At 49.0% G+C, this 23855-nt stretch overlaps 1 protein-coding gene across 11 annotated transcripts in view; it reads right to left on the bottom strand.

The window, feature by feature from the left end:
- Positions 1 to 23855, bottom strand: part of BAZ2A (bromodomain adjacent to zinc finger domain 2A) — a 1342005-nt gene that overhangs the window by 504177 nt on the left and 813973 nt on the right. For all 11 annotated transcript variants that reach the window (XM_078689111.1, XM_078689116.1, XM_078689113.1 and 8 more), the window contains one exon: positions 500 to 1233. In XM_078689111.1, coding sequence (XP_078545237.1) covers positions 500 to 1233 — 734 coding nt within the window. The remainder of the gene's footprint in view (positions 1 to 499; positions 1234 to 23855) is intronic.

Here is a 23855-nt window from a genome sequence, read left to right as displayed (position 1 = left end):
CATCTGAACCCAATGGTTGAAAAAAATCAATCGAGTCAAGCAACATGCGCAATGCACACCGGAGGAGTCACTATACCTTGTGACTCGGAGGCTTCTTAGAAGAAAAACAACTTGTAATCGTCAGAGACCAAGACTAGATGGCAGGATAATTCTAAGCCTATGTATCTACGTCCAACACATGCTACAAATACAGGATCCTGCAAAAAATCCTAGAAAGCAGGTGCATTTGCCTCTGGCTGAAGACCTGAAATCTATTCTATCGAAAACTAAAATGCCTCAAACTAAAGTTTTGACAAGGCTAAAACTATTTTTTGCATAGTCAGTGAAAATCTCTGGAAGCGCTTGTCAGAATAACGTAGGCAGGCTTTTTAAACAAACCAAGCATGTGTACATCCTCATGGTGAGAGAAAAAACAAGTGCAAAACATTTGCAATATCTCCAAACACATTTGAAGAGACTCACATTCAATATTTTGCTTCCATTTTCTCTTCCTTCTTACCTCTCTTGCTGGCGATGAGCAGCGTGCGGGCGTTGGGCGAGAAAGATCACAAGGTTTAGGTGAGGGGACTTCTATAGAGGTAGTGTGTGTCTGATCAACAAGAGAGAGTTCGCATGACAGCCTGGGCAGCAGATGAAACCAGGGCGCCTTCTTCTCAACACCCTCATTGGCACATTTATGATCCACAATCTCTGATTCAGGAATAGTAGGTGTGCTTGCCAGAATCTCTTCAGGAGGGCTGGGGGTTGTTTCACGGTGTTCAGGGGTGCTTGCCCGGGTCTGAACGGGACTGCTGGAAAGACCATTGTGAGTCTGACTTAGCCAGGACAGAAAGGCAGATTGGCTAAGGTCGTGTTGGCTCTGTGCAAAGAGTGAGGAATCTTCAAAGAAGCCGTTCACCACATTGCTCTTCTCTACATGTTTAAGTTTCTTCCTGCTGAGCTGCGGTGGGGATGGAGGTGGAGTGGACAATGGTTGCTCTTGTGGCAGTTGCTCTTGTGGCAGTTGCTCTTGTGGCAGTTGCTCTTGTAGTGGCATGTGCATGGGTGGGTGAGTAGGAGGTGGCAATAGCAGTGAGTCTGGCTTGAGTTTCCGGGGCCTGCCTCTTGCCCTGCGAGTAGAGCACATGTTCTGGTCAGGGAGTAAAATTTCAGTGGGTTCAGCTTTCACAGGTGAGATTTTGGGGACCACAGGTTCGGAGCTTTCTTCTTTCTCTTCTGAAAAGTCATCTTCAGCTATGAGAGACAAAACTTGATTTATAAACTTTTGTTGGAGACAGAATGGGGGAGTAATCAAACAAGTTCGATGGACAGTCAAAAGGAGGAGTAGAATGAGGACAAAAACTAGAAGTTAGGAAGAAGACAATCTGAGACAGCAAACATGATGTTACTTAATGGCATAGTTTGCCAGATTCTACATAAGCACAAATGGCTCACTTCTCGCCACAATATTATTTAAATTCACATCAAAATACTTTAAGTAAACTTTAATCACCATTGTGATTCTAAACCTACACTTCAAAAGCCTCCCTGGACTGCGATGCTCTTGCCATTTGCAGTTGCTAAAGACATAATTATACCACCACTGAACAGTGTGGCTCAGTTTCCATAAGAAAGGAAAACAAGCATTTGCAATGCATAAGGTCTCGCATTAGGAAAGTTTGAGCTATTGGTATTGTAAATGACACATTTTTTATATATGTGTTGGTTTTTAAAATAGCAAAAATAGTAGCTTTGTCATTTACAATGCCAATAGTTATAACTCGTGACACCTATAGCATTTGTAATGCAATATGTGTTGTATTCACGTGACTTAGATGTATTGATATTACAAATAACAACGGCTTTGAATTTTTTTAATAATTAATACTTAAATAAAAGTTATTGTAATTTATAATGGCAATAGCTTAAACTTTTGTAAATAACTTTTGTGAAGAATATGTTCAGTGTATTTTATTGTGACGAAAATCCAAGAACAGAAGTGAAATACTAACCTCTTTTTGTGACATTTGTAATAAAGCTTGAAACATTGAGAGATCATATTTGACCCAGTTGTTGTTGAATGGTTGCACAGATTGATGCTGTGGTAGCGCTGAGTGATGTTGTGGTGGCGACTAGTGATGCTGTGGCATTCAATGATCCTGTGGTAGCGCATAGTGATGTTGTTGTGCCCCTTAGTGATGCTGTGGTGGTGCTGAGTGATGCTGTGGTATTGCGATAGATAGAGTGAGTGGGATAGATAGATAGAGTGAGGGCGATAGATAGATAGAGGGAGGGCGATAGGTAGGAGTGAGGGCGATAGATAGCTAGACAGATAGATAGAGTGATGGCAATCAGTATCTAAATAGATAGAATGAGGGCGATAGAAAGATAGATAGATAGATAGAGTGAGGGCGATAGGTAGATAGATAGATAGCGTGAGGGCGATAGATAGAGTGAGGGCGATAGATAGAGTGAGGGCGATAGATAGAGTGAGGGCGATAGATAGAGTGAGGGCGATAGATAGAGTGAGGGCGATAGATAGAGTGAGGGCGATAGATAGAGTGAGGGCGATAGATAGATAGATAGATAGAGTGAGGGCGATAGATAGAGTGAGGGCGATAGATAGAGTGAGGGCGATAGATAGAGTGAGGCCGATAGATAGAGTGAGGCCGATAGATAGAGTGAGGCCGATAGATAGAGTGAGGCCGATAGATAGAGTGAGGCCGATAGATAGAGTGAGGCCGATAGATAGAGTGAGGCCGATAGATAGAGTGAGGCCGATAGATAGATAGATAGAGTTAGGGCGATAGATAGATAGATAGAGTTAGGGCGATAGATAGATAGATAGAGTTAGGGCGATAGATAGATAGATAGAGTTAGGGCGGTTAGGGCGATAGATAGATAGAGTTAGGGCGATAGATAGATAGAGTTAGGGCGATAGATAGATAGAATTAGGGCGATAGATAGATAGAGTTAGGGCGATAGAGTGAGGGCGATAGATAGATATAGAGTGAGGGCGATAGATAGATATAGAGTGAGGGCGATAGATAGATATAGAGTGAGGGCGATAGATAGCGTGAGGGCGATAGATAGCGTGAGGGCGATAGATAGCGTGAGGGCGATAGATAGCGTGAGGGCGATAGATAGCGTGAGGGCGATAGATAGCGTGAGGGCGATAGATAGCGTGAGGGCGTTAGATAGAGTGAGGGCGTTAGATAGAGTGAGGGCGTTAGATAGAGTGAGGGCGTTAGATAGAGCGAGGGCGTTAGATAGAGCGAGGGCGTTAGATAGAGCGAGGGCGTTAGATAGAGCGAGGGCGTTAGATAGAGCGAGGGCGTTAGATAGAGCGAGGGCGTTAGATAGAGCGAGGGTGTTAGATAGAGCGAGGGTGTTAGATAGAGCGAGGGTGTTAGATAGAGCGAGGGTGTTAGATAGAGCGAGGGTGTTAGATAGAGCGAGGGTGTTAGATAGAGCGAGGGTGTTAGATAGAGCGAGGGTGTTAGATAGAGCGAGGGTGTTAGATAGAGCGAGGGTGTTAGATAGAGCGAGGGTGTTAGATAGAGCGAGGGTGTTAGATAGAGCGAGGGTGTTAGATAGAGCGAGGGTGTTAGATAGAGCGAGGGTGTTAGATAGAGCGAGGGTGTTAGATAGAGCGAGGGTGTTAGATAGAGCGAGGGTGTTAGATAGAGCGAGGGTGTTAGATAGAGCGAGGGTGTTAGATAGAGCGAGGGTGTTAGATAGAGCGAGGGTGTTAGATAGAGCGAGGGTGTTAGATAGAGCGAGGGTGTTAGATAGAGCGAGGGTGTTAGATAGAGCGAGGGTGTTAGATAGATAGATAGATAGACAGAGATAGATAGATAGAGATAGATAGATAGATAGATAGATAGATAGATAGATAGATAGATAGATAGATAGATAGATAGATAGATAGATAGATAGATAGATAGATAGAGTGAGGGCGATAGAGTGAAGCCGATAGATAGAGTGAAGCCGATAGATAGAGTGAGGCCGATAGATAGAGTGAGGCCGATAGATAGAGTAAGGCCGATAGATAGAGTGAGGCCGATAGATAGAGTGAGGCCGATAGATAGAGTGAGGGCGATAGATAGATAGTTAGGGCGATAGATAGATAGAGTGAGGGCGATAGATAGATAGAGTGAGGGCGATAGATAGATAGAGTGAGGGCGATAGATAGATAGAGTGAGGGCGATAGAGTGAGGGCGATAGAGTGAGGGCGATAGAGTGAGGGCGATAGAGTGAGGGCGATAGAGTGAGGGCGATAGAGTGAGGGCGATAGAGTGAGGGCGATAGAGTGAGGGCGATAGAGTGAGGGCGATAGAGTGAGGGCGATAGAGTGAGGGCGATAGAGTGAGGGCGATAGAGTGAGGGCGATAGAGTGAGGGCGATAGAGTGAGGGCGATAGAGTGAGGGCGATAGAGTGAGGGCGATAGAGTGAGGGCGATAGAGTGAGGGCGATAGAGTGAGGGCGATAGATAGAGTGAGGGCGATAGATAGAGTGAGGGCGATAGATAGAGTGAGGGCGATAGATAGAGTGAGGGCGATAGATAGAGTGAGGGCGATAGATAGAGTGAGGGCGATAGATAGAGTGAGGGCGATAGATAGAGTGAGGGCGATAGATAGAGTGAGGGCGATAGATAGAGTGAGGGCGATAGATAGAGTGAGGGCGATTAGATAGAGTGAAGGCGATTAGATAGAGTGAAGGCGATTAGATAGAGTGAAGGCGATTAGATAGATAGAGTGAGGCCGATAGATAGAGTGAGGGCGATAGATAGATAGATAGATAGTAGTGTGTGGTTGTGTGTGGTTGTGTGTGCGTGGTTGTGTGTGTGTGGTGTGTGTTATGCTTTGTTTTGCTATGTTTTGTTATGCTATGCTATGTTTTGTTGTGTTTGGTATGCTATGTTTTGCTAGGCTATGATATGTTTTGTTATGCTACGTTTTGTTTTGTTATGCTATGTTTTGTTGTGTTTTGTTAAGCTATGATATGCTTGGTTAGGCTATGCTATGCTTGGTTAGGCTATGCTATGCTTGGTTAGGCTATGCTATGCTTGGTTAGGCTATGCTTGGTTAGGCTATGCTTGGTTAGGCTATGCTATGCTTGGTTAGGCTATGCTATGCTTGGTTAGGCTATGCTATGCTTGGTTAGGCTATGCTATGCTTGGTTAGGCTATGCTATGCTTGGTTAGGCTATGCTATGCTTGGTTAGGCTATGCTATGCTTGGTTAGGCTATGCTATGCTTGGTTAGGCTATGCTATGCTTGGTTAGGCTATGCTATGCTTGGTTAGGCTATGCTATGCTTGGTTAGGCTATGCTATGCTTGGTTAGGCTATGCTATGCTTGGTTAGGCTATGCTATGCTAGGTTAGGCTATGCTATGCTTGGTTAGGCTATGCTATGCTTGGTTAGGCTATGCTATGCTTGGTTAGGCTATGCTATGCTTGGTTAGGCTATGCTATGCTTGGTTAGGCTATGCTATGCTTGGTTAGGCTATGCTATGCTTGGTTAGGCTATGCTATGCTTGGTTAGGCTATGCTATGCTTGGTTAGGCTATGCTATGCGTGGTTATGCTATGCTTGGTTAGGCTATGCTTGGTTAGGCTATGCTATGCTTGGTTAGGCTATGCTATGCTTGGTTAGGCTATGCTATGCTTGGTTAGGCTATGCTATGCTTGGTTAGGCTATGCTATGCTTGGTTAGGCTATGCTATGCTTGGTTAGGCTATGCTCTATGCTTGGTTAGGCTATGCTCTATGCTTGGTTAGGCTATGCTCTATGCTTGGTTAGGCTATGCTCTATGCTTGGTTAGGCTACGCTCTATGCTTGGTTAGGCTACGCTCTATGCTTGGTTAGGCTACGCTCTATGCTTGGTTAGGCTACGCTCTATGCTTGGTTAGGCTACGCTCTATGCTTGGTTAGGCTACGCTCTATGCTTGGTTAGGCTACGCTCTATGCTTGGTTAGGCTACGCGCTATGCTTGGTTAGGCTACGCGCTATGCTTGGTTAGGCTACGCGCTATGCTTGGTTAGGCTACGCGCTATGCTTGGTTAGGCTACGCGCTATGCTTGGTTAGGCTATGCTATGCTTGGTTAGGCTATGCTATGCTTGGTTAGGCTATGCTATGCTTGGTTAGGCTATGCTATGCTTGGTTAGGCTATGCTATGCTTGGTTAGGCTATGCTATGCTTGGTTAGGCTATGCTATGCTTGGTTAGGCTATGCTATGCTTGGTTAGGCTATGCTATGCTTGGTTAGGCTATGCTATGCTTGGTTAGGCTATGCTATGCTTGGTTAGGCTATGCTATGCTTGGTTAGGCTATGCTATGCTAGGTTAGGCTATGCTATGCTTGGTTAGGCTATGCTATGCTTGGTTAGGCTATGCTATGCTTGGTTAGGCTATGCTATGCTTGGTTAGGCTATGCTATGCTTGGTTAGGCTAGGCTATGCTATGCTTGGTTAGGCTATGCTATGCTTGGTTAGGCTATGCTATGCTTGGTTAGGCTATGCTATGCTTGGTTAGGCTATGCTATGCTTGGTTAGGCTATGCTATGCTTGGTTAGGCTATGCTATGCTTGGTTAGGCTATGCTATGCTTGGTTAGGCTATGCTATGCTTGGTTAGGCTATGCTATGTTTGGTTAGGCTATGCTATGCTTGGTTAGGCTATGCTATGCTTGGTTAGGCTATGCTCAATGCTTGGTTAGGCTATGCTCTATGCTTGGTTAGGCTATGCTCTATGCTTGGTTAGGCTATGCTCTATGCTTGGTTAGGCTATGCTCTATGCTTGGTTATGCTCATGCTCTATGCTCTATGCTTGGTTAGGTTATGCTCTATGCTTGGTTAGGGTATGCTCTATGCTTGGTTAGGGTATGCTCTATGCTTGGTTAGGGTATGCTCTATGCTTGGTTAGGGTATGCTCTATGCTTGGTTAGGTTATGCTCTATGCTTGGTTAGGTTAGGTTATGCGCTATGCTTGGTTAGGTTATGCGCTATGCTATGCTTGGTTAGGCTATGCTATGCTTGGTTAGGCTATGCTATGCTTGGTTAGGCTATGCTATGCTTGGTTAGGCTATGCTATGCTTGGTTAGGCTATGCTATGCTTGGTTAGGCTATGCTATGCTTGGTTAGGCTATGCTATGCTTGGTTAGGCTATGCTATGCTTGGTTAGGCTATGCTATGCTAGGTTAGGCTATGCTATGCTTGGTTAGGCTATGCTATGCTATGCTTGGTTAGGCTATGCTATGCTTGGTTAGGCTAGGCTATGCTATGCTTGGTTAGGCTATGCTATGCTTGGTTAGGCTATGCTATGCTTGGTTAGGCTATGCTATGCTTGGTTAGGCTATGCTATGCTTGGTTAGGCTATGCTATGCTTGGTTAGGCTATGCTATGCTTGGGTAGGCTATGCTATGCTTGGTTAGGCTATGCTATGCTTGGTTAGGCTATGCTATGCTTGGTTAGGCTAGGCTATGCTTGGTTAGGCTATGCTATGCTTGGTTAGGCTATGCTATGCTATGCTTGGTTAGGCTATGCTATGCTATGCTTGGTTAGGCTATGCTATGCTATGCTTGGTTAGGCTATGCTATGCTATGCTTGGTTAGGCTATGCTATGCTTGGTTAGGCTATGCTATGCTTGGTTAGGCTATGCTATGCTTGGTTAGGCTATGCTATGCTTGGTTAGGCTATGCTATGCTTGGTTAGGCTATGCTATGCTTGGTTAGGCTATGCTATGCTTGGTTAGGCTATGCTCTATGCTTGGTTAGGCTATGCTCTATGCTTGGTTAGGCTATGCTCTATGCTTGGTTAGGCTATGCTCTATGCTTGGTTAGGCTATGCTCTATGCTTGGTTAGGCTATGCTCTATGCTTGGTTAGGCTATGCTCTATGCTTGGTTATGCTCATGCTCTATGCTCTATGCTTGGTTAGGTTATGCTCTATGCTTGGTTAGGGTATGCTCTATGCTTGGTTAGGGTATGCTCTATGCTTGGTTAGGGTATGCTCTATGCCTGGTTAGGGTATGCTCTATGCTTGGTTAGGTTATGCTCTATGCTTGGTTAGGTTAGGTTATGCGCTATGCTTGGTTAGGTTAGGTTATGCGCTATGCTTGGTTAGGTTAGGTTATGCGCTATGCTAGGTTAGGTTATGCGCTATGCTTGGTTAGGTTAGGTTATGCTTGGTTAGGTTAGGTTATGCGCTAATTATATGCGCTATGTTGCGCTATGTTGCGCTATGTTATGCTGTGTTTTGCTATCCTACGCTTTGCTGTGTTTTGCTATCCTACGCTTTGCTGTGTTTTGCTATCCTACGCTTTGCTGTGTTTTGCTATCCTACGCTTTGCTGTGTTTTGCTATCCTACGCTTTGCTGTGTTTTGCTATCCTATGCTTTGCTGTGTTTTGCTATCCTATGCTTTGCTGTGTTTTGCTATCCTATGCTTTGCTGTGTTACTATGATATGCTATGTTTTGCTATGCTATGTTTTGCTATCCTATGCTTTGTTTTGCTATGTTTTGTTATGTTCTGCTGTTTTGTTGTGTTATGTTATGCTATTCTATGTTTTCCTATGCTATTCTATGTTTTGCTATGCTATGTTTTGTTTTAAATTATGTTATGCTATGTTTTGCTATGCTATCCTATGCGTTGTTTTGCTATGTTTTGTTATGTTCTGCTGTTTTGTTGTGTTATGTTATGCTATGCTATGGTTTGTTTTGTTTTACTATGCTATGTTTTGTTTTGCTATTCTTTGTTATGTTATGTTTTGTTTTGTTATGCTATTCTATGTTATGCTATGGTTTGTTTTGTTATGCTATTCTATGTTTTGCTGTGTTATGCTATGTTTTGTTATGTTCTGCTGTTTTGTTATGCTATGTTTTGTTATGCTATGTTTTGTTATGCTATGTTTTGTTCTGCTATGGTTTGTTCTGCTATGGTTTGTTCTGCTATGGTTTGTTGTGTTATGTTATGCTAGGTTTTGTTGTTTTACTATGATATGCTATATTTTGCTATGCTATGTTTTGTTTTGCTATCCTATGCTTTGTTTTGCTATGTTTTGTTATGTTCTGCTGTTTTGTTCTGCTGTTTTGTTGTGTTATGTTATGCTATGCTATGTTTTGTTTTGTTTTACTATGCTATGTTTTGTTTTGCTATTCTTTGTTATGTTATGCTATGGTTTGTTTTGTTTTACTATGCTATGTTTTGTTTTGCTATTCTTTGTTATGTTATGCTATGGTTTGTTTTGTTATGCTATGTTTTGTTATGCTATGTTTTGTTATGCTATGTTTTGTTATGCTATGTTTTGCTATGTTTTGTTATACTATGTTTTGTTATACTATGATTTGTTATGCTATGTTTTGTTCTGCTATGTTTTGTTCTGCTATGTTTTGTTTTGTTTGGTTATGTTATGCTATGTTTTGTTGTTTTACTATGATATGCTTTGTTTTGCTATGCTTTGTTTTGTTATGCTATGGTGTTTTGTTGTGTTTTGTTATGCTATGTGTTGTTGTGTTTTGTTTTGCTATGCTATGTTTTGTGGTGTTTTGCTATCCTATGCTTTGGTTTGTTATGCTTTTGCTATCCTATGCTTTTGTTTGTTATGCTATGCTATGCTGTGTTTCGTTATGCTATGCTGTGTTTCGTTATGCTATGCTGTGTTTCGTTATGCTATGCTATGTTTTGTTATGCTATGCTGTTAAGGGTATGTGAGGGTGTGTGTGTGAGTGTGTGTGAGGGTGAGTGAGGGGGGTGAGGGTGTGTGAGGGGGTGTGAGGGTGAGGGGGTGTGAGGGTGAGGGGGTGTGAGGGTGAGTTTGTGAGAGTGTGTGAGGGGGTGTGAGGGGGTGTGAGGGTGAGTGAGGGTGAGTGAGGGTGTGTGAGGGTGAGTGTGTGAGGGTGAGTGTGTGTGAGGGTGAGTGTGTGTGAGGGTGAGTGTGTGTGAGGGTGAGTGTGTGTGAGGGTGAGTGTGTGTGAGGGTGAGTGTGTGTGAGGGTGAGTGTGTGTGAGGGTGAGTGTGTGTGAGGGTGAGTGAGGGTGAGTGTGTGTGAGGGTGAGTGTGTGTGAGGGTGAGTGTGTGTGAGGGTGAGTGTGTGTGAGGGTGAGTGTGTGTGAGGGTGAGGGGGTGAGGGGGTGGGGGGTGAGGGGGGTGAGGGTGAGGGGTGTGAGGGGGTGTGAGGGTGAGGCAGTGTGAGGGTGAGGCAGGGTGAGGGGGTGTGAGGGTGAGGGGGTGAGTGAGGGTGAGGGGGTGTGAAGGTGAGGGGGTGTGAGGGGGTGAGAGGGTGAGTGAGGGTGTGTGAGGGTGTGTGAGGGTGTGTGAGGGTGAGGGTGTGTGAGGGTGAGGGGGTGTGAGGGTGAGGAGGTGTTTGGGGGGTGTGAGGGGGTGTGAGGGTGTGTGAGAGTGAGGGGGTGTGAGGGTGAGGAGGTGTTTGGGGGGTGTGAGGGGGTGAGGGCGAGTGAGGGGGGTGAGGGCGTGAGGGTTAGTGAGGGTGAGTGTCTCCAATGAATGTGGCTGCTTCGCCTTCTTTGAAAATGTTCAGTGCTGCAAATAGAGCATGCCGCCCTAATTATCACAGCATGAGGCCCCAAAGTGATAATTATCACAGCATGCAGAGAGCCGCCCCACACTGCTGGAGCACTCAACTGCACATTAATTATAGTAGAGTGCTCCAGCAGCCTGGGGCGCCTGTTGACATGCTGTGATAAGTGGGTCTCATGCTGTGATAATTGTTGCAGCGCCTGAGGAAGTGGAGACTCCTGCTGGGATAATTGGTGTTGTGGCCTCAGGAAGTAGAGTTTCATGCTGGGATAATTGGTCTGGCGGCGCCTGACGTCCAACAAACGTGCACAAGCTGCTCAACCTTGAAGCGTGTTCACAGACCTGGGTCGGCTCGTGCCCAGGTCTGTATCGGGCTCGTTCACAGCTGTTACTCCCTTGACAGGGATGAAGGCGGCTGGACCTAAAAAGGTGCGGTGTACCCTTTAATACCCACATCGGAATCTCTGTATACCCAGCTGGCGTCCAGAGCCTGTACTCCATCCATGCTAGAGCACTGCGAATTCAACTTAAACATCTCAAGGAAAGACTTGGCTACTAGAGGGGTAGTGGTGCTCCTTATGAACAGAGCCTCCGGATCAGGATACTTGGTGGCAAAATTAATCTTAACACATATGTAATTACTGTCTGAGGTAGTCAGGTGTTCAAAGTGGACACACAACACCAAAACACCCATTCAAAAAAGATTCTAATCACAGATTAGTGACAGAGGAGCTCTGGATGGACTTCTACTGTTGCACAAGTTACTACTTGTGCAACGATATATCTGTAAGAGACATTAGTTAGTGATAGAGTCCTTACTGTAGAATATCCCCAGGCGTCAGACTGGATCCGGAAAGCTTTAGTCAGCAGTAACGCCGGCGCGTCGATAGGCATTGTCGTACGGCTCCACGTGCGTCGTTGGCGTCGTATTCGCCGAGATGACGTCACTGGAGCTACTTAGATGCGCCCATGCGCGCTGACGTCAGTTCTGTACACAACTTTCCGCGATAGGAACGCAGAGCCGTGTAAGATACTGACCAATGATGCATAGAAACTAGGGCCCGAAACGATGACCTCAACCCTAGAAATCAGTTCGCAGAACGGGTAGGATGGGAGGGGTGTTAAGGAATATATCACTAACTAATGTCTCTTACATATATATCGTTACACAAGTAGTAACCTGTGCATCTGAAAGAGGCACGTTAGTGATAGATTCCTTACCTTAGAATAGATACCGCAGCAATATCAACCCCGGTGGTGGGTCTGCGAACAAGATTATAACCAGAAAGTCACGGAGAACAGAACGGCCAAAGAAGCCGTCCCTCCGGACCGGACTGTCAAGGCAATAATGCTTTGTAAAAGTGTGCAGCGAAGCCCACGTGGCAGCCTGACAGATGCCTTGCAGGGGGATACCTCATCCTAATGCCGTAGTAGCTGCAGTCGCCCTGGTAGAATGGGCATTCAGCCCCACCGGAGGTTCCTTTTTAGCCATAGAATAACAGGCCTTGATACACAAGACGACCTAGCAGGAGATAGTTCTCTTGTGAACAGCCTGGCCTTTCTTGGCGCCTGCGTAGCCAACAAAGAGCTGGTCATCCACCCAGAATGCTTGTGTGCGATTCAGATAAAAGGAGAGCGCACGTTTTGGGTCCCGACGGTGGAGCCTCTTTTCCTCTCTGGAAGGATGCAGAGGTGGAAAGAAAGTGGGCAAGGTGATTGTCTGCCCAATGTGGAAGGCAGTGACAACCTTTGGCAAGAAGGAAGGACGAGTGCGCAGCACAACCTTGTCCGGATGAACCGACAGAAAGAGTAGTTTCTGTCCTGTAACTCCAGTTCTGTAGTAGGGGTATCTCTGTTATAGTCATAATCTAGTGAATAGTCCCGCCCATGTGCGTGGACCCCGGAGCAATCAAAAATAATCTCTTACAGTGTCGAAAAATGCAGAACTGCACAGACACTTAAGAGAGAATTTAAAGACAGATAATGCAGCCTATAAAAGCTACACTGTCCAGTACTTCAACTAGAAATTCCACCATAAAATCCACAAAACAGCAAAGCCTGTACAGATTTTCCTTGCTTTAACAGCAAATACCCTCTGGAATGATAGAGGAGAACCTGGACAGACAAGCCCCATAGGCTGCCATTATGTGGCTCAGAATAGGATACTGTGCCTTTAAGAGAACCTTCCAGAACTTCACAGTATCCCAGAATGCACTGCAGGTCCCAGTTACTTTCAGTTCTTTTTGAAGGCGTAACACGCCAGACCTGTAGCATTCCTTACATGAATATCTCTCTCCACCGGGGAGGAGGGCGGGCGCTTATGACTATAACAGAGATACCCCTACTACAGAACTGGAGTTACAGGACAGAAACTACTCCTTCTGTAGTAGGGGATCTCTGTGTATAGTCATAATCTAGTGAATAGAATGGCAAGCCCATCCCCAAACCAAAGCGGCGGTGGAGAAAAAAGAATTAACCACTTATTGTGCGAACAGATTTCGCAGCGAAGCCTGCCCAACCTGAGCGTCTGCCCTGGCATCAGTGTCCAGGCAGTAATGCTTAGCAAAGGTATGAACCGACTTCCAAGTGGCCGCCTTGCAGATTTCTGCAATCGGAACATTACGGAGCAAGGCTGTCGTAGCAGCTTTGCCCCTGGTGGAATGAGCCTTAGGTTTACCCCTAAGGTCTTATTAGCCTTTTGGTAACACAATTGTATGCAGGACACAATCCACCCCGAGATGGACTGTTTAGAGGTAGCAAGACCCGTCCTGACTGATCCATAATTGATAAACAATTGGTCCGACCTACGAATATCTTTGGTTTTATCCAGATAAAATTTCAACACCCTCCTAACATCCAGGGAATGTAAAGACCTTTCCGCTGGAGATGAAGGATTCTGAAAAAACGTAGGCAAAGTTATAGTCTGGTTGACATGAAAATCAGAAATAACCTTGGGAAGAAACTTAGGGTAAGTACGCATAACAACCTTAGCAGCATGAAATACAGTATAAGGTTCTTGGCAACACAACGCTTGAATTTCACTCACCCTGCGGGCCGATGTAATGGCCACGAGGAACGCCGCCTTCCAGGACAGGTGCTGCAACGAAGCCTTATGAATAGGTTCAAAAGGCTCCTTCTGTAACCTTGACAGCACCACATTCAATTCCCAGGAAGGCGAAGGAAGCCTGACAGGCGGGAATACTTTCTTCAAGCCTTCCAAAAAGTCTTTGATCACAGGGATCTGGAAGAAGGAAGTCTGTGAAGGGCATTTCCTGTAGGCAGTCAATGCAGCTAGATGGACCTTAATGGAATGAACATTAAGGCCAGACTGCGCCAGATGTAGAAGGTATGGAAGGATGACATCTTCCTTACATGTCGTTGGGTCAAAGTCCTTGGACTTGCACCAGATGCAGAATCTCTTCTACTTGTAAGCATAAGAAGTCCTAGTGGAAGGTCGCTTAGCCTCCTTCAGTATGTCCATGCAATCTTCCGGAAGATTAAGATGGCCATATTGCACTATCTCAGGAGCCATGCCGCCAAACTCAAAGACGAGAGGTTGGGGTGCAACATCCGCCCCCCGAACTTCGTGAGAAGGTTCGGCCTGCACGGCAACTTCATGTGAGGAAGGAGAGACCGGTGAAGCAGGTCCGTGAACCACCACTGCCTGGGCCATTCCGGGGCAATCAGTATCATCCGCGCCCCGGACTGGGACAGCTTGATGAGAACCGTCGGAATCAGGGGAATGGGTGGAAAAACGTACAGAAAGCTGTTCGACCAGTTGATCCATAACGCATTCCCCAGCGTTCCCGGCTGGTAGTACCTGGAGGCGAAGTCTCGGCATTTGCTGTTTTCGGCGGTGGAGAACAGATCTACGTCTGGAGTCCCCCACCTTGCGAAGACTTCTCCTAGTACTTCGTCGTTTATGACCCATTCGTGGTTTTCCTGAATCAGTCTGCTCAGTGTGTCTGCCTGAACATTCTGTACACCTGGCAGATGGGTGGCCGTTATCGTCAGTCCTCGGGCCAGAAGCCAGTGCCAGATCGCCTGCGCCTCCCGCGACAGGGTGCGTGATCTCGAGCCCCCCTGCTTGTTGAGGTAATACATCGTGGTCGTATTGTCCGTCTGTACAAGCAGAGAGTTGGTCTGGAAGGACGGATGAAAGGCCTTCAGCGCCAAGTGAACAGCTCTGAGTTCAAGGAAATTGATGTGGTACGTGGACTCCGTCGGGGACCAAGTGCCTTGAATCTGTAAGTCCCTGGAGTGTGCTCCCCAGCCCTGGAGAGACGCATCCGTCACGATAGTCTGAGTGGGAATGTCCTTGTGGAAGGGAACCCCTCTGAGGAGATTCTCCGCTGAACACCACCACTTCAGAGACTGAAGAGCATGCAGAGACAGTTGTATCTTGTCGTCCCAAGATCCTCTCCTCTGGTCCCACTGATCCTCCAAGCACTCCTGCAGCGGTCTCATGTGCAGCCGCGCATGTGGCGTCAGGAAGATACACGAGGCCATCGATCCCAGTAGAGACGACACCGTCCTCACTGTTGTAGAAGGAGTGGTCAGAAGAGCCTGAGCCTTCCAACGAAGCGATAAATGTCGCTCCTCCGAAGGAGACACGCTTGCTGACCTCGTATCGATGGTGGCCCCCAAGTACTGAATGCACTGGACCGGAGTCGGGACAGACTTGGACATGTTGATGTGCAACCCCAGCTTGTTCAAGAGAACGCACGTCTTCTAGAAGTGCGCTTGAGCTTCCGAGAAGGAGGAGGCCTTGATCAACCAATCGTCCAGGTACGGGTAGACAAACACCTTGTTCTTCCTCAGGTGTGCCGCTACCACTGCCATGCACTTCGAGAAAGTCCTGGGCGCAGACTTCAGCCCGAATGGAAGTACTGTGTACTGGTAGTGATTGGTGCCGACTTGAAATCGCAGGAACTTCCTGTGTTTGTGTGCAATGGGCACATGGAAGTACGCATCCTGTAGGTCTATTGCACATAGCCAGTCTTCCTGTTGCAACTGAGGATAAATCTGATGCAACGACAGCATGCGAAACTTTTCTCTGCGAATCCACTTGTTTGCCTGTCGCAAGACTAGAATGGGCCTGAACTCGTTCTTGTCCTTCTTGCGGACCAGAAAGAACCGGGAGTACAGACCTCTTCCTCTTTGAGACAGAGGTACGTCTTCTATCACCCTTTTCCTTAACAGGATATCGGCCTCCGCTTGGAGCTCGCGCAGCTGATACTGCGAGCTGACCGGAGGAATCGATGGAGGAGGGCCGGTGAACCGAAGACTGTATCCATTGCAAACAATATTCAGCACCCACTTGTCCTGAGTAATTTTTCTCCACTCAGCCAGAAAAAATTGAACGCTTCCCCCCACTGGAGCGGGTAACGGATGAAGGGGAAGTAACCGCTCAGGGTCGAGACCCGGCCGGGCCCTTGTTCACAGTAGAGGACTGCTGTCCACCTCTACCCCTCTGGCGTTTCTGAAAAGGTCTCCGGAACTGCTGCTGTTGTTGTTGCTGCTGTTGTCCCGAAGTCTGTCCTCATCCTTTTCCCTGCGAACCGAACTGTCTCTGGAACGGGCGGTAGGGCTTCTTTTCTTTGGGCTTCTCCAAGCCCACAGCCGTCAAGGTCACCGCCTCCGCCTTCATGCGGGCCATTTCATCATCGGCATGTTTTCCGAACAGTGTTTCTCCGGAAAAGGGCAGATTGGCCACCCGCTGCTGTGCCTCCGGCTTGAGTGACGTAAGTCTGAGCCAAGCATGGCGGCGCTGGTTGATCCCATGACAGTAACCATGGGCCGCCAACAGCGAGATATCCGCAGCGGCGCTGATGACCTGGTTCGAAACCAGCATCCCTTCCTTAACTATTTCTTGGAAGTCCTCCCTCCTGTCACGTGGCAGAAGGTCCGCGAACTGTTCCAGGGAATCCCACAGTTCACGCCCGTACCGCCCCAGCAATGCCGAATCGCTGGAGGCTTTCATAGTCGTGGAAGAAGTCCCACAAGCCTTCCTTCCAGCCGAATCAATCCAACGGCTTTCTTTATCAGGCGGCACGGTGGAGGACGGGGAGGTAGAATGTAACTTCCTGGCCACCGTCACTATCACGGAGTCGGGTACTGGGTCCATCCGCAGGAAGGCCGGGTCCAAATCAGGTGCCCTGTACTTCTTCAGAAGTCGGGAGGGAGCGGCCTTCACCACCGCAGGCGTAAGGAACAGCTCCTCCGCAGGTTCGACCAGTCCTGGCACCAATGGCAGCAGAGGGCGAGACAGATGCTTCTTGTGAAGAGTCTCGAATATCACGGACGGCGTAGGTGTAGGAGCCGTCACCGTGATGCCCAACTTCGCAGCCCCCTCAGGAGAACCTCCTGGAACGTGCTGATGTCATCCACCGGAGACACCCTTGTCTCCGGGGAGTCCGATAAGGTAGGTGAATATGAGCGAGTCCTAGAGGAGTCCGTACGGGACCTGGATCCTCGCCTCCTATGGCGATGCCTAGATCTAGTGGAGGACCTGTGTCTACTCCTCGATCTTCCTCTCCGTCCGGAGCGTGACCGTGATTTCCTAGGTCTGGGACGCTCTGCCGGCTACCCCGGGGCCGGCGTCTTGGGCTTGGACGGGACCAGCGGCTTAGGAGTCCCTTTGGGAGGGGTCGGAAACCTGGGTAAAGAAGTCGACCTCGGAGGAACCGGGGGCAGCTTCTCTGGTACCTGAGGTCGAGGTACAGGTTGCGGAAGCGGAGGCAAAGGAGGAGTGGTAGGAGCCCTTGGAGGGAGACCCCTCGGCAATGGAGGCGGAGGCGTAACATGCGAAGGCGTATACACCGAGCCCCCTGATCCACCCCCAGCCTGGGACGATGGCGAGCCTCCCATGGCATCCGGTCTCTTCTCCCGCTTCTTCGACGTCGAAGAACGGTGACCAGACGGTGAGCGTCGGCCCCCCGACGTCGAGCGTCTCTTCCTCGACGTCGACCATCGTCCATGCCTCGACGTCGACCTCTCGTGTCTCGACGTCGACCTCTTGCGCCTCGACGTCGACCTCTTGCGCCTCGACGGCGACCTCTTGCGCCTCGACGGCGACCTCTTGCGCCTCGACGTCCTCGACGGCGACCTCGACCGCCTCGGCGGCGACCTCTTCCACATCGACGGCGACTTCTTCATCGACGTCGGACCACTCCTCGGCAATGAGGATCCCCTCGACGACGAGGTTCTCCTCCTCTTCGCAGACGGCGAACGGCGGTGTCGCTTCGACGGCGAGCGCCGACGCAGGGCCCTTCGACGTCGATCACTCGACGTCGAGACCGACGAGAATGATGACCAAACCGTCACTGGAGACTTCGACGGCGGTCTGTGCACATCCCTCGACGTCGAGCGCCGACGGCGCTTCGCCCCAGAGCCCTGGGGGGACGGGGAACAGACCGCAGTCATTCCTCTCGACGTCGGGGTCTCTGCAATCGACTCAGACGGAGAGTGGGCACGTTTGCTGGTCTTCCTGCCCCTGGGGAGCCCCCCAGAGGCCTCAGCATGGGTAGAAGGAGCCCCCCCAGACCCACCTTGTGCCTTCAGCCTTCTTTCCTCGAGTCCCTGAAGCCTGATCTTCTTTCTTTCCTTCAGGGTCCTGCCAGAGAAGCCCTGGCAGATCTCACACTCCTCAGGAACATGGGAAGAGGGAAGGCAGACGGTACACACCTCATGGGAATCCGATTTGGCCTTCTTCCTGGAGCACTCCGGGCATTTGTCAAATAATGCAGGCATATTTGACATAAAAAAGGAGCAAAACCCAAGAAGAAAAGCACTAAAGTACTCTAGAAGCACTCAAAACGAAATAATAGTGAAAAATCACAAATAAACCCTTGAAAAGGGAGAGCTCAATGCTCCAGGGTCATGCTTGCAGGAGCCGGAAAAAAGAACTGAAAGTAACTGGGACCTGCAGTGCATTCTGGGATACTGTGAAGTTCTGGAAGGTTCTCTTAAAGACACAGTACCCTATTCTGAGCCACATAATGGCAGCCTATGGGGCTTGTCTGTCCAGGTTCTCCTCTCTATCATTCCAGAAGGTGTTTGCTGTTAAAGCAAGGAAAATCTGTACAGGCTTTGCTGTTTTGTGGATTTTGTGGTGGAATTTCTAGTTGAAGTACTGCACAGTGTAGCTTTTATAGGCTGCATTATCTGTCTTTAAATTCTCTCTTAAGTGTCTGTGCAGTTCTGCATTTTTCGACACTGTAAGAGATTATTTTTGATTGCTCCGGGGTCCACGCACATGGGAGGGACTATTCACTAGATTATGACTATACACAGAGATCCCCTACTACAGAAAAGGAGGCTTACAAGACAGATCCTGAAGCTCACTCACTCTCCTGTCAGAGGTAATAGCCACCAGGAAGCTAGTCTTCAATGTCAGGAGACGTAAAGGACAATTGTGAAGCAGCTCAAAGGGAGCGCACATAAGATAAGCCAAAGAAAGATTCAAGTCCCACTGAGGAATTATGAAAGGAACAGGAGGGAACATATGCGTAATGCCTTTTAAGAATCTCTGTACAACAGGGGACTTGAAAAGAGAAGGCTGGTCTGGAAGCCTCAGAAAGGCTGAAATGGCCGAAAGATAGTCCTTGATAGTGCCCAAAGCAGAGCCCTGCCGGCCAGAGAAAGAAGGAACAAAAGGACCTCAGAAAGAGGGACATAAAGGGGGTCCACAGTCTTGGCTGTGCACCATGCCACAAATTTGTTCCACCTGCAGGCGCATGCCGATTTAATGGAGGGACGCCTGGCTGCCAGAATGACATCACAGACTTCGGGAGGCAAGTCAAATGGAATCAACTGTCGCCGCTCAATCTCCACGCATTAGGTGGAGGCTGGACTGGTTTAGGTGGAGAACCGCCCCCTGCTGCTGCGACAGAAGATCCTCCTGCAGAGGCATTTGGATTGGGGGATCCAGGCTCATACTGAGTAGCTCGGGATACCAAACTCTTCAAGCCCAGTCCGGAGCCACAAGGATGACTTGGGCCCGGTCATGCCTGATTTTCTTCATTACTCTGGGTAGAAGAGTTATAGGCGGAAAGGTCTACAACAGACCGCAGCTCCACTCGCAACGAAAAGCGTCACCAAACGAGTGCCACCTTGGGAACTCCACAGCGCAGAACTGTGGACATTGCGCGTGTTCTTCTGTGGTGAATAGATCTAACCAAGGCTCTCCCCACTGTTGAAAGAGACCTAGCGCCACCTCCGAGGAAGACGTCATTCGTGATCCATCAGACACTGGCGGCTGAGTTAGTCTGCCCTGGCGTTCAAAGAACCCGCCAGGTGTTGAACCGTCAAGGAAATGCTGTGACGTTCCAGCCATGTCCAGAGGCGCAGAGTCCCCTGACATAGGGTCCATAACTTCAATTGTTGAGCAGTGCCCACCGAGTTCTGGACGTAATCGGACAGGTTTCCCATATGCTGTACCCACTGGAACTTCAGGTCCCATTGCAGAGCCCGCATATGCCACCTGGCATGGTTGGTCAGCAGGATGCAGGAGGCCATAAGTCCCAGCAGACTCAAGGTCGTCCTGGACGAAACCCAGGACAAGGGCTGAAAGATCGAAATCCTAGCCTGAATGTCCCGGACTCGTTGCTCGGGAGGATAAACCCAAAACTGCGCAGACCAGAGTCCAGAATGGCTCCGATGAAAAGGAGCTTCTGTGAGGGAATCAGGTGCAACTTCGGAACGTTGATGGAGAACCCCAGCAAATGCAGGAGGTCGGCCGTAGTCTGGAGGTGGGAGACAACTGCCTGGGGCGAGCCCGCCTTCAACAGCCAGTCGTCGACATAGGGGAAGACTGAAACCATCGATCTGCGCAGATGAGCTGCGACCACTGCCATCACTTTCATGAACACCCGAGGGGCGCTGGTAAGGCCAAAGGGGAGCACGGTGAACTGAAAGTGCTCATGGCCTACTGTGAATCGCAAGTAGCGCTCGTGGGCAGACAGGAAGGGAATATGAAAATATACGTCCTGCAAGTCCAACTCACCATCCAGTCTTGCGGGTCCAGGGCAGACAAGACCTGAGGAAGAGATTGACGTTCCTAAGGTCTAAAATAGGACTCAGGCCCTTGTCCTTCTATGGAATCAGAAAGTAGTGGGAATAACAACCACGACCACGACCTACTTCTGGCGTCGAAATGAGCTTGATGGCCCCTTTGGCCAAGAGGGCCACAACTTCCTGCTGGAGAAACGCAAAGTGATCCTGGGACATGTGGTGGTACTGAGGTGGCATGGCTGGACAGGTTGTCTCAAACAGGAGGGAGTAACCCCTTCGGACAATTTGCAGCACCCACTTGTCCGAAGTGATGTTGCGCCAGTGGTGGAGATGATGGCGTATTCGTCCACCTACTGGTGTCTGGTGGGCCTGAAAGGTCGACTAGGAGGGCTTTGAAGTGGATGCTGCGGGGGTGGAAGTGAACTGACCCGCCCGCTGGCCCCCTGAACCGCCTCGACGGTTCCCACATCTGCGACCACGCTGAGGTTGTTTCTGCTGTGGTCTGTGGCTCTGGGAACGCTGTGGGGCACCCCTTCTGTAGCCACGAAAGGAACGAAAAGCAGAAGGCAGAGGAGGCCGAGCAGGCCCAAGGAATTGGCTGTAGCCCGGTAGTCTGCCTTATGGCCAAAAAGGCGAATGCCATCAAAGGGCATGTCCATCAGAGTGTTCTGGACATCCCCTGAGAAGCCAGTTGTCCTCAACCAGGCGTGGCGTCGAAACAAGACTGTTGTGGAAATCGACCTGCCCAGTGAGTCAGCGGTGTCTAGTCCACAACGTATAGTGAACTTTGCTGCATCTCTCCCGGCCGCAATCGCCTGGGAAAGAACTCCAGGCAGTTAGGCAGCACCTGCGCAACCGTGTCCCACAGAGAGTGGGTATGACGGCCCAATAGGTATGCAGTGTTCACCGACCGCAGCCCTAAGCTGGCAGATGAAAACAGTTTCTTACCAAACTGATCCAGCTTCTTGGATTACCTATCCGGAGGTGCGGTAAGGAACGCGCTCTGGGATATAGAGGCTTGGACAACCAAGCTCTCAGGGGTGGGGTGTTGGGTAAGGAAGAGGGGGTCACCCGGAGCTGGGCGATGGCGTCGGGCCACGTTCCTATCCACAGGAGTCCCTGTGTTGGGCCTGGACCAGGTGCCCAAAAGAACGTCGGATAGTGCTTCATTAAAATGCAGCAAAGGCTCCGAAGAGGTAGCCGCTGGTTGGAGAACTTCTGTCAGGAGATTAGTCCTGAGGTCACCTACGCATCACCACTGCATAACTGGCTCCCTCCTCTGTAGCCACGGTAGGAGGAGACAACATGCCAAGGTCAGGGGAGGTATCAAGACCACTGGCCTCCCCCAAATTCTCTGACCAGTCCTGATCATAAGTACGGTCCTGTGCTAGAGGGTCCTCAGACCCCTCCCAGTCCTCCCCTTCCTCCGAAGTCTGTGGAACAGGTTTAAAATAAGGAGGAGGGACATGGGGCACAAAAGGGCCCATCTGCGTCGGCATTGGAGTCGGGCGACGCCGACCCGGCACCATGTCCGGTTCGGGGCTGAACCTGGGGACAACGTCGTCCCGAGGAGCGGGCGACATCGGAAGCCGTGTCGGGGAAATCGACGTTGGTGGAGGAGTCACTAGGTCAACCGACGTCGATCAGGATCTAATCCCAGATCCCTGGGGGGCCTGCGACGTCGGGGCCAGATCCGCCGGAGATGGTAAAGCAGGACCCCCAGTCGGGCCTGCAGGCGTACCGGCAGGGCCAGACGGCCCTAAGAGTCAGGCCATGGCAGCAAGAAACTCTTGCACCTGAGCAGGCGTCGCTCCCGCACCCGGGAAGGGGGGTAGACTGGGGGCGACGTCGCAGGCTCCGCCGGAGCCTATGGGGTGGCACTGGCCGCACCCTTAGCCGCGTCGCGTGACGGGCGAGGGGAACTCTAAGAGCAATGATGCTTCTTCAACTTCTTTTTGGAATACTTCGACTACCCTGACTCAAGTGCGAAGACTTAGATCCAGAAGAACAAGTAGTTTCTTACCTGTAACTCCAGTTCTGTAGTAGGGGTATCTCTGGGATAGTCATAATCTGTGAATAGTCCCGCCCATGTGCGTGGACCCTGGACCAATCAAAATAGTCTCTTAAGTTGTCCTCCTCTGCAGCCCTGCATAGACACTTAAGAGAAAATGAAAGACAAATAATGCAGCCTGACTTTAACAAGGCTACATTGGCCAGCACTTAATCCTGAAGTGAAAAAGGATAGCCAAATAATATACAAATTTACACATTTTACCGAGTTTCACACACATCCTTTGTCATGATAGAGAGGAAGGGTTGGACAGACAAGCCCCATAGGCTGCCATTATGTGTCAGGAAAAGGGATACCGTGCCTTTAAGGAACCTTACAGAGACCCTCGGTATCCCATGATGCACAGCCAAAGGCAAGTTACTTACAGTTCTTTTTGAAGGTTCATTAAGCCAGGCCTGTAGCATCCAGGAATAACACCGTTTCTTCCACCGGAGAGGAGGGTGGGTCGCCTATGACTATTACAGAGATACCCCTACTACAGAACTGGAGTTACAGGTAAGAAACTACTCCTTCTGTAGTAGGGGATCTCTGTGTATAGTCATAATCTGTGAATAGAATGGCAAGCCCATCCCAAACAACCAACCCAGCGGTGGAAGAAACCTAGAAGAAAAAACCTTACTGAGCAAATAAATTCCTCAGCAAAGACAGCCCAACTTGCTCATCTGTCCTGGCATCAGAATCCAGGCAGTAATGCATAGCAAAGGTATGGACAGATTTCCACGTAGCCGCCCTACAGATATCTGCAATGGGAATGTTACGAAGCAAAGCAGCTGTAGCCGATTTGCCTCTAGTCGAATGAGCCTTAGGCTTACCCCCTAGAGTCTTGTTAGCCTTTTGGAAACATAGTTGTATACAGGACACAATCCACCTAGATATGGACTGTTTGGAGGTGGCAAGACCAGTCCTGACTGAACCATAATTAACAAATAACTGATCTGACCTATGAATGTCTTTGGTCTTATCTAAGTAGAATTTCAACACCAGTCTAAGATCAAGTGAATGAAGGGACCTCTTCGACGGAGAGGAAGGATGTTGAAAAACCGTTGGTAAAGTGATAGTCTGGTTGACATGGAAATCCGATATCACTTTAGGGAGAAACTTCGGGTGAGTCCTCATGACAACCTTGGAAGCATTAAATACAGTTAGGGCTCCTGACAACACAGAGTCTGAATCTCACTCACCCTGCGAGTCGATGTTATAGCCACAAGAAAAGCCGCCTTCCAGGATAAATGCTGTAAAGAAGCCTTATGAATAGGCTC

Source organism: Lissotriton helveticus, chromosome 1_1 (assembly GCF_964261635.1).
Source record: "Lissotriton helveticus chromosome 1_1, aLisHel1.1, whole genome shotgun sequence".
NCBI classification, from domain to species: domain Eukaryota; kingdom Metazoa; phylum Chordata; class Amphibia; order Caudata; family Salamandridae; genus Lissotriton; species Lissotriton helveticus.
This window is presented reverse-complemented; position numbering and strand designations above follow the sequence as displayed.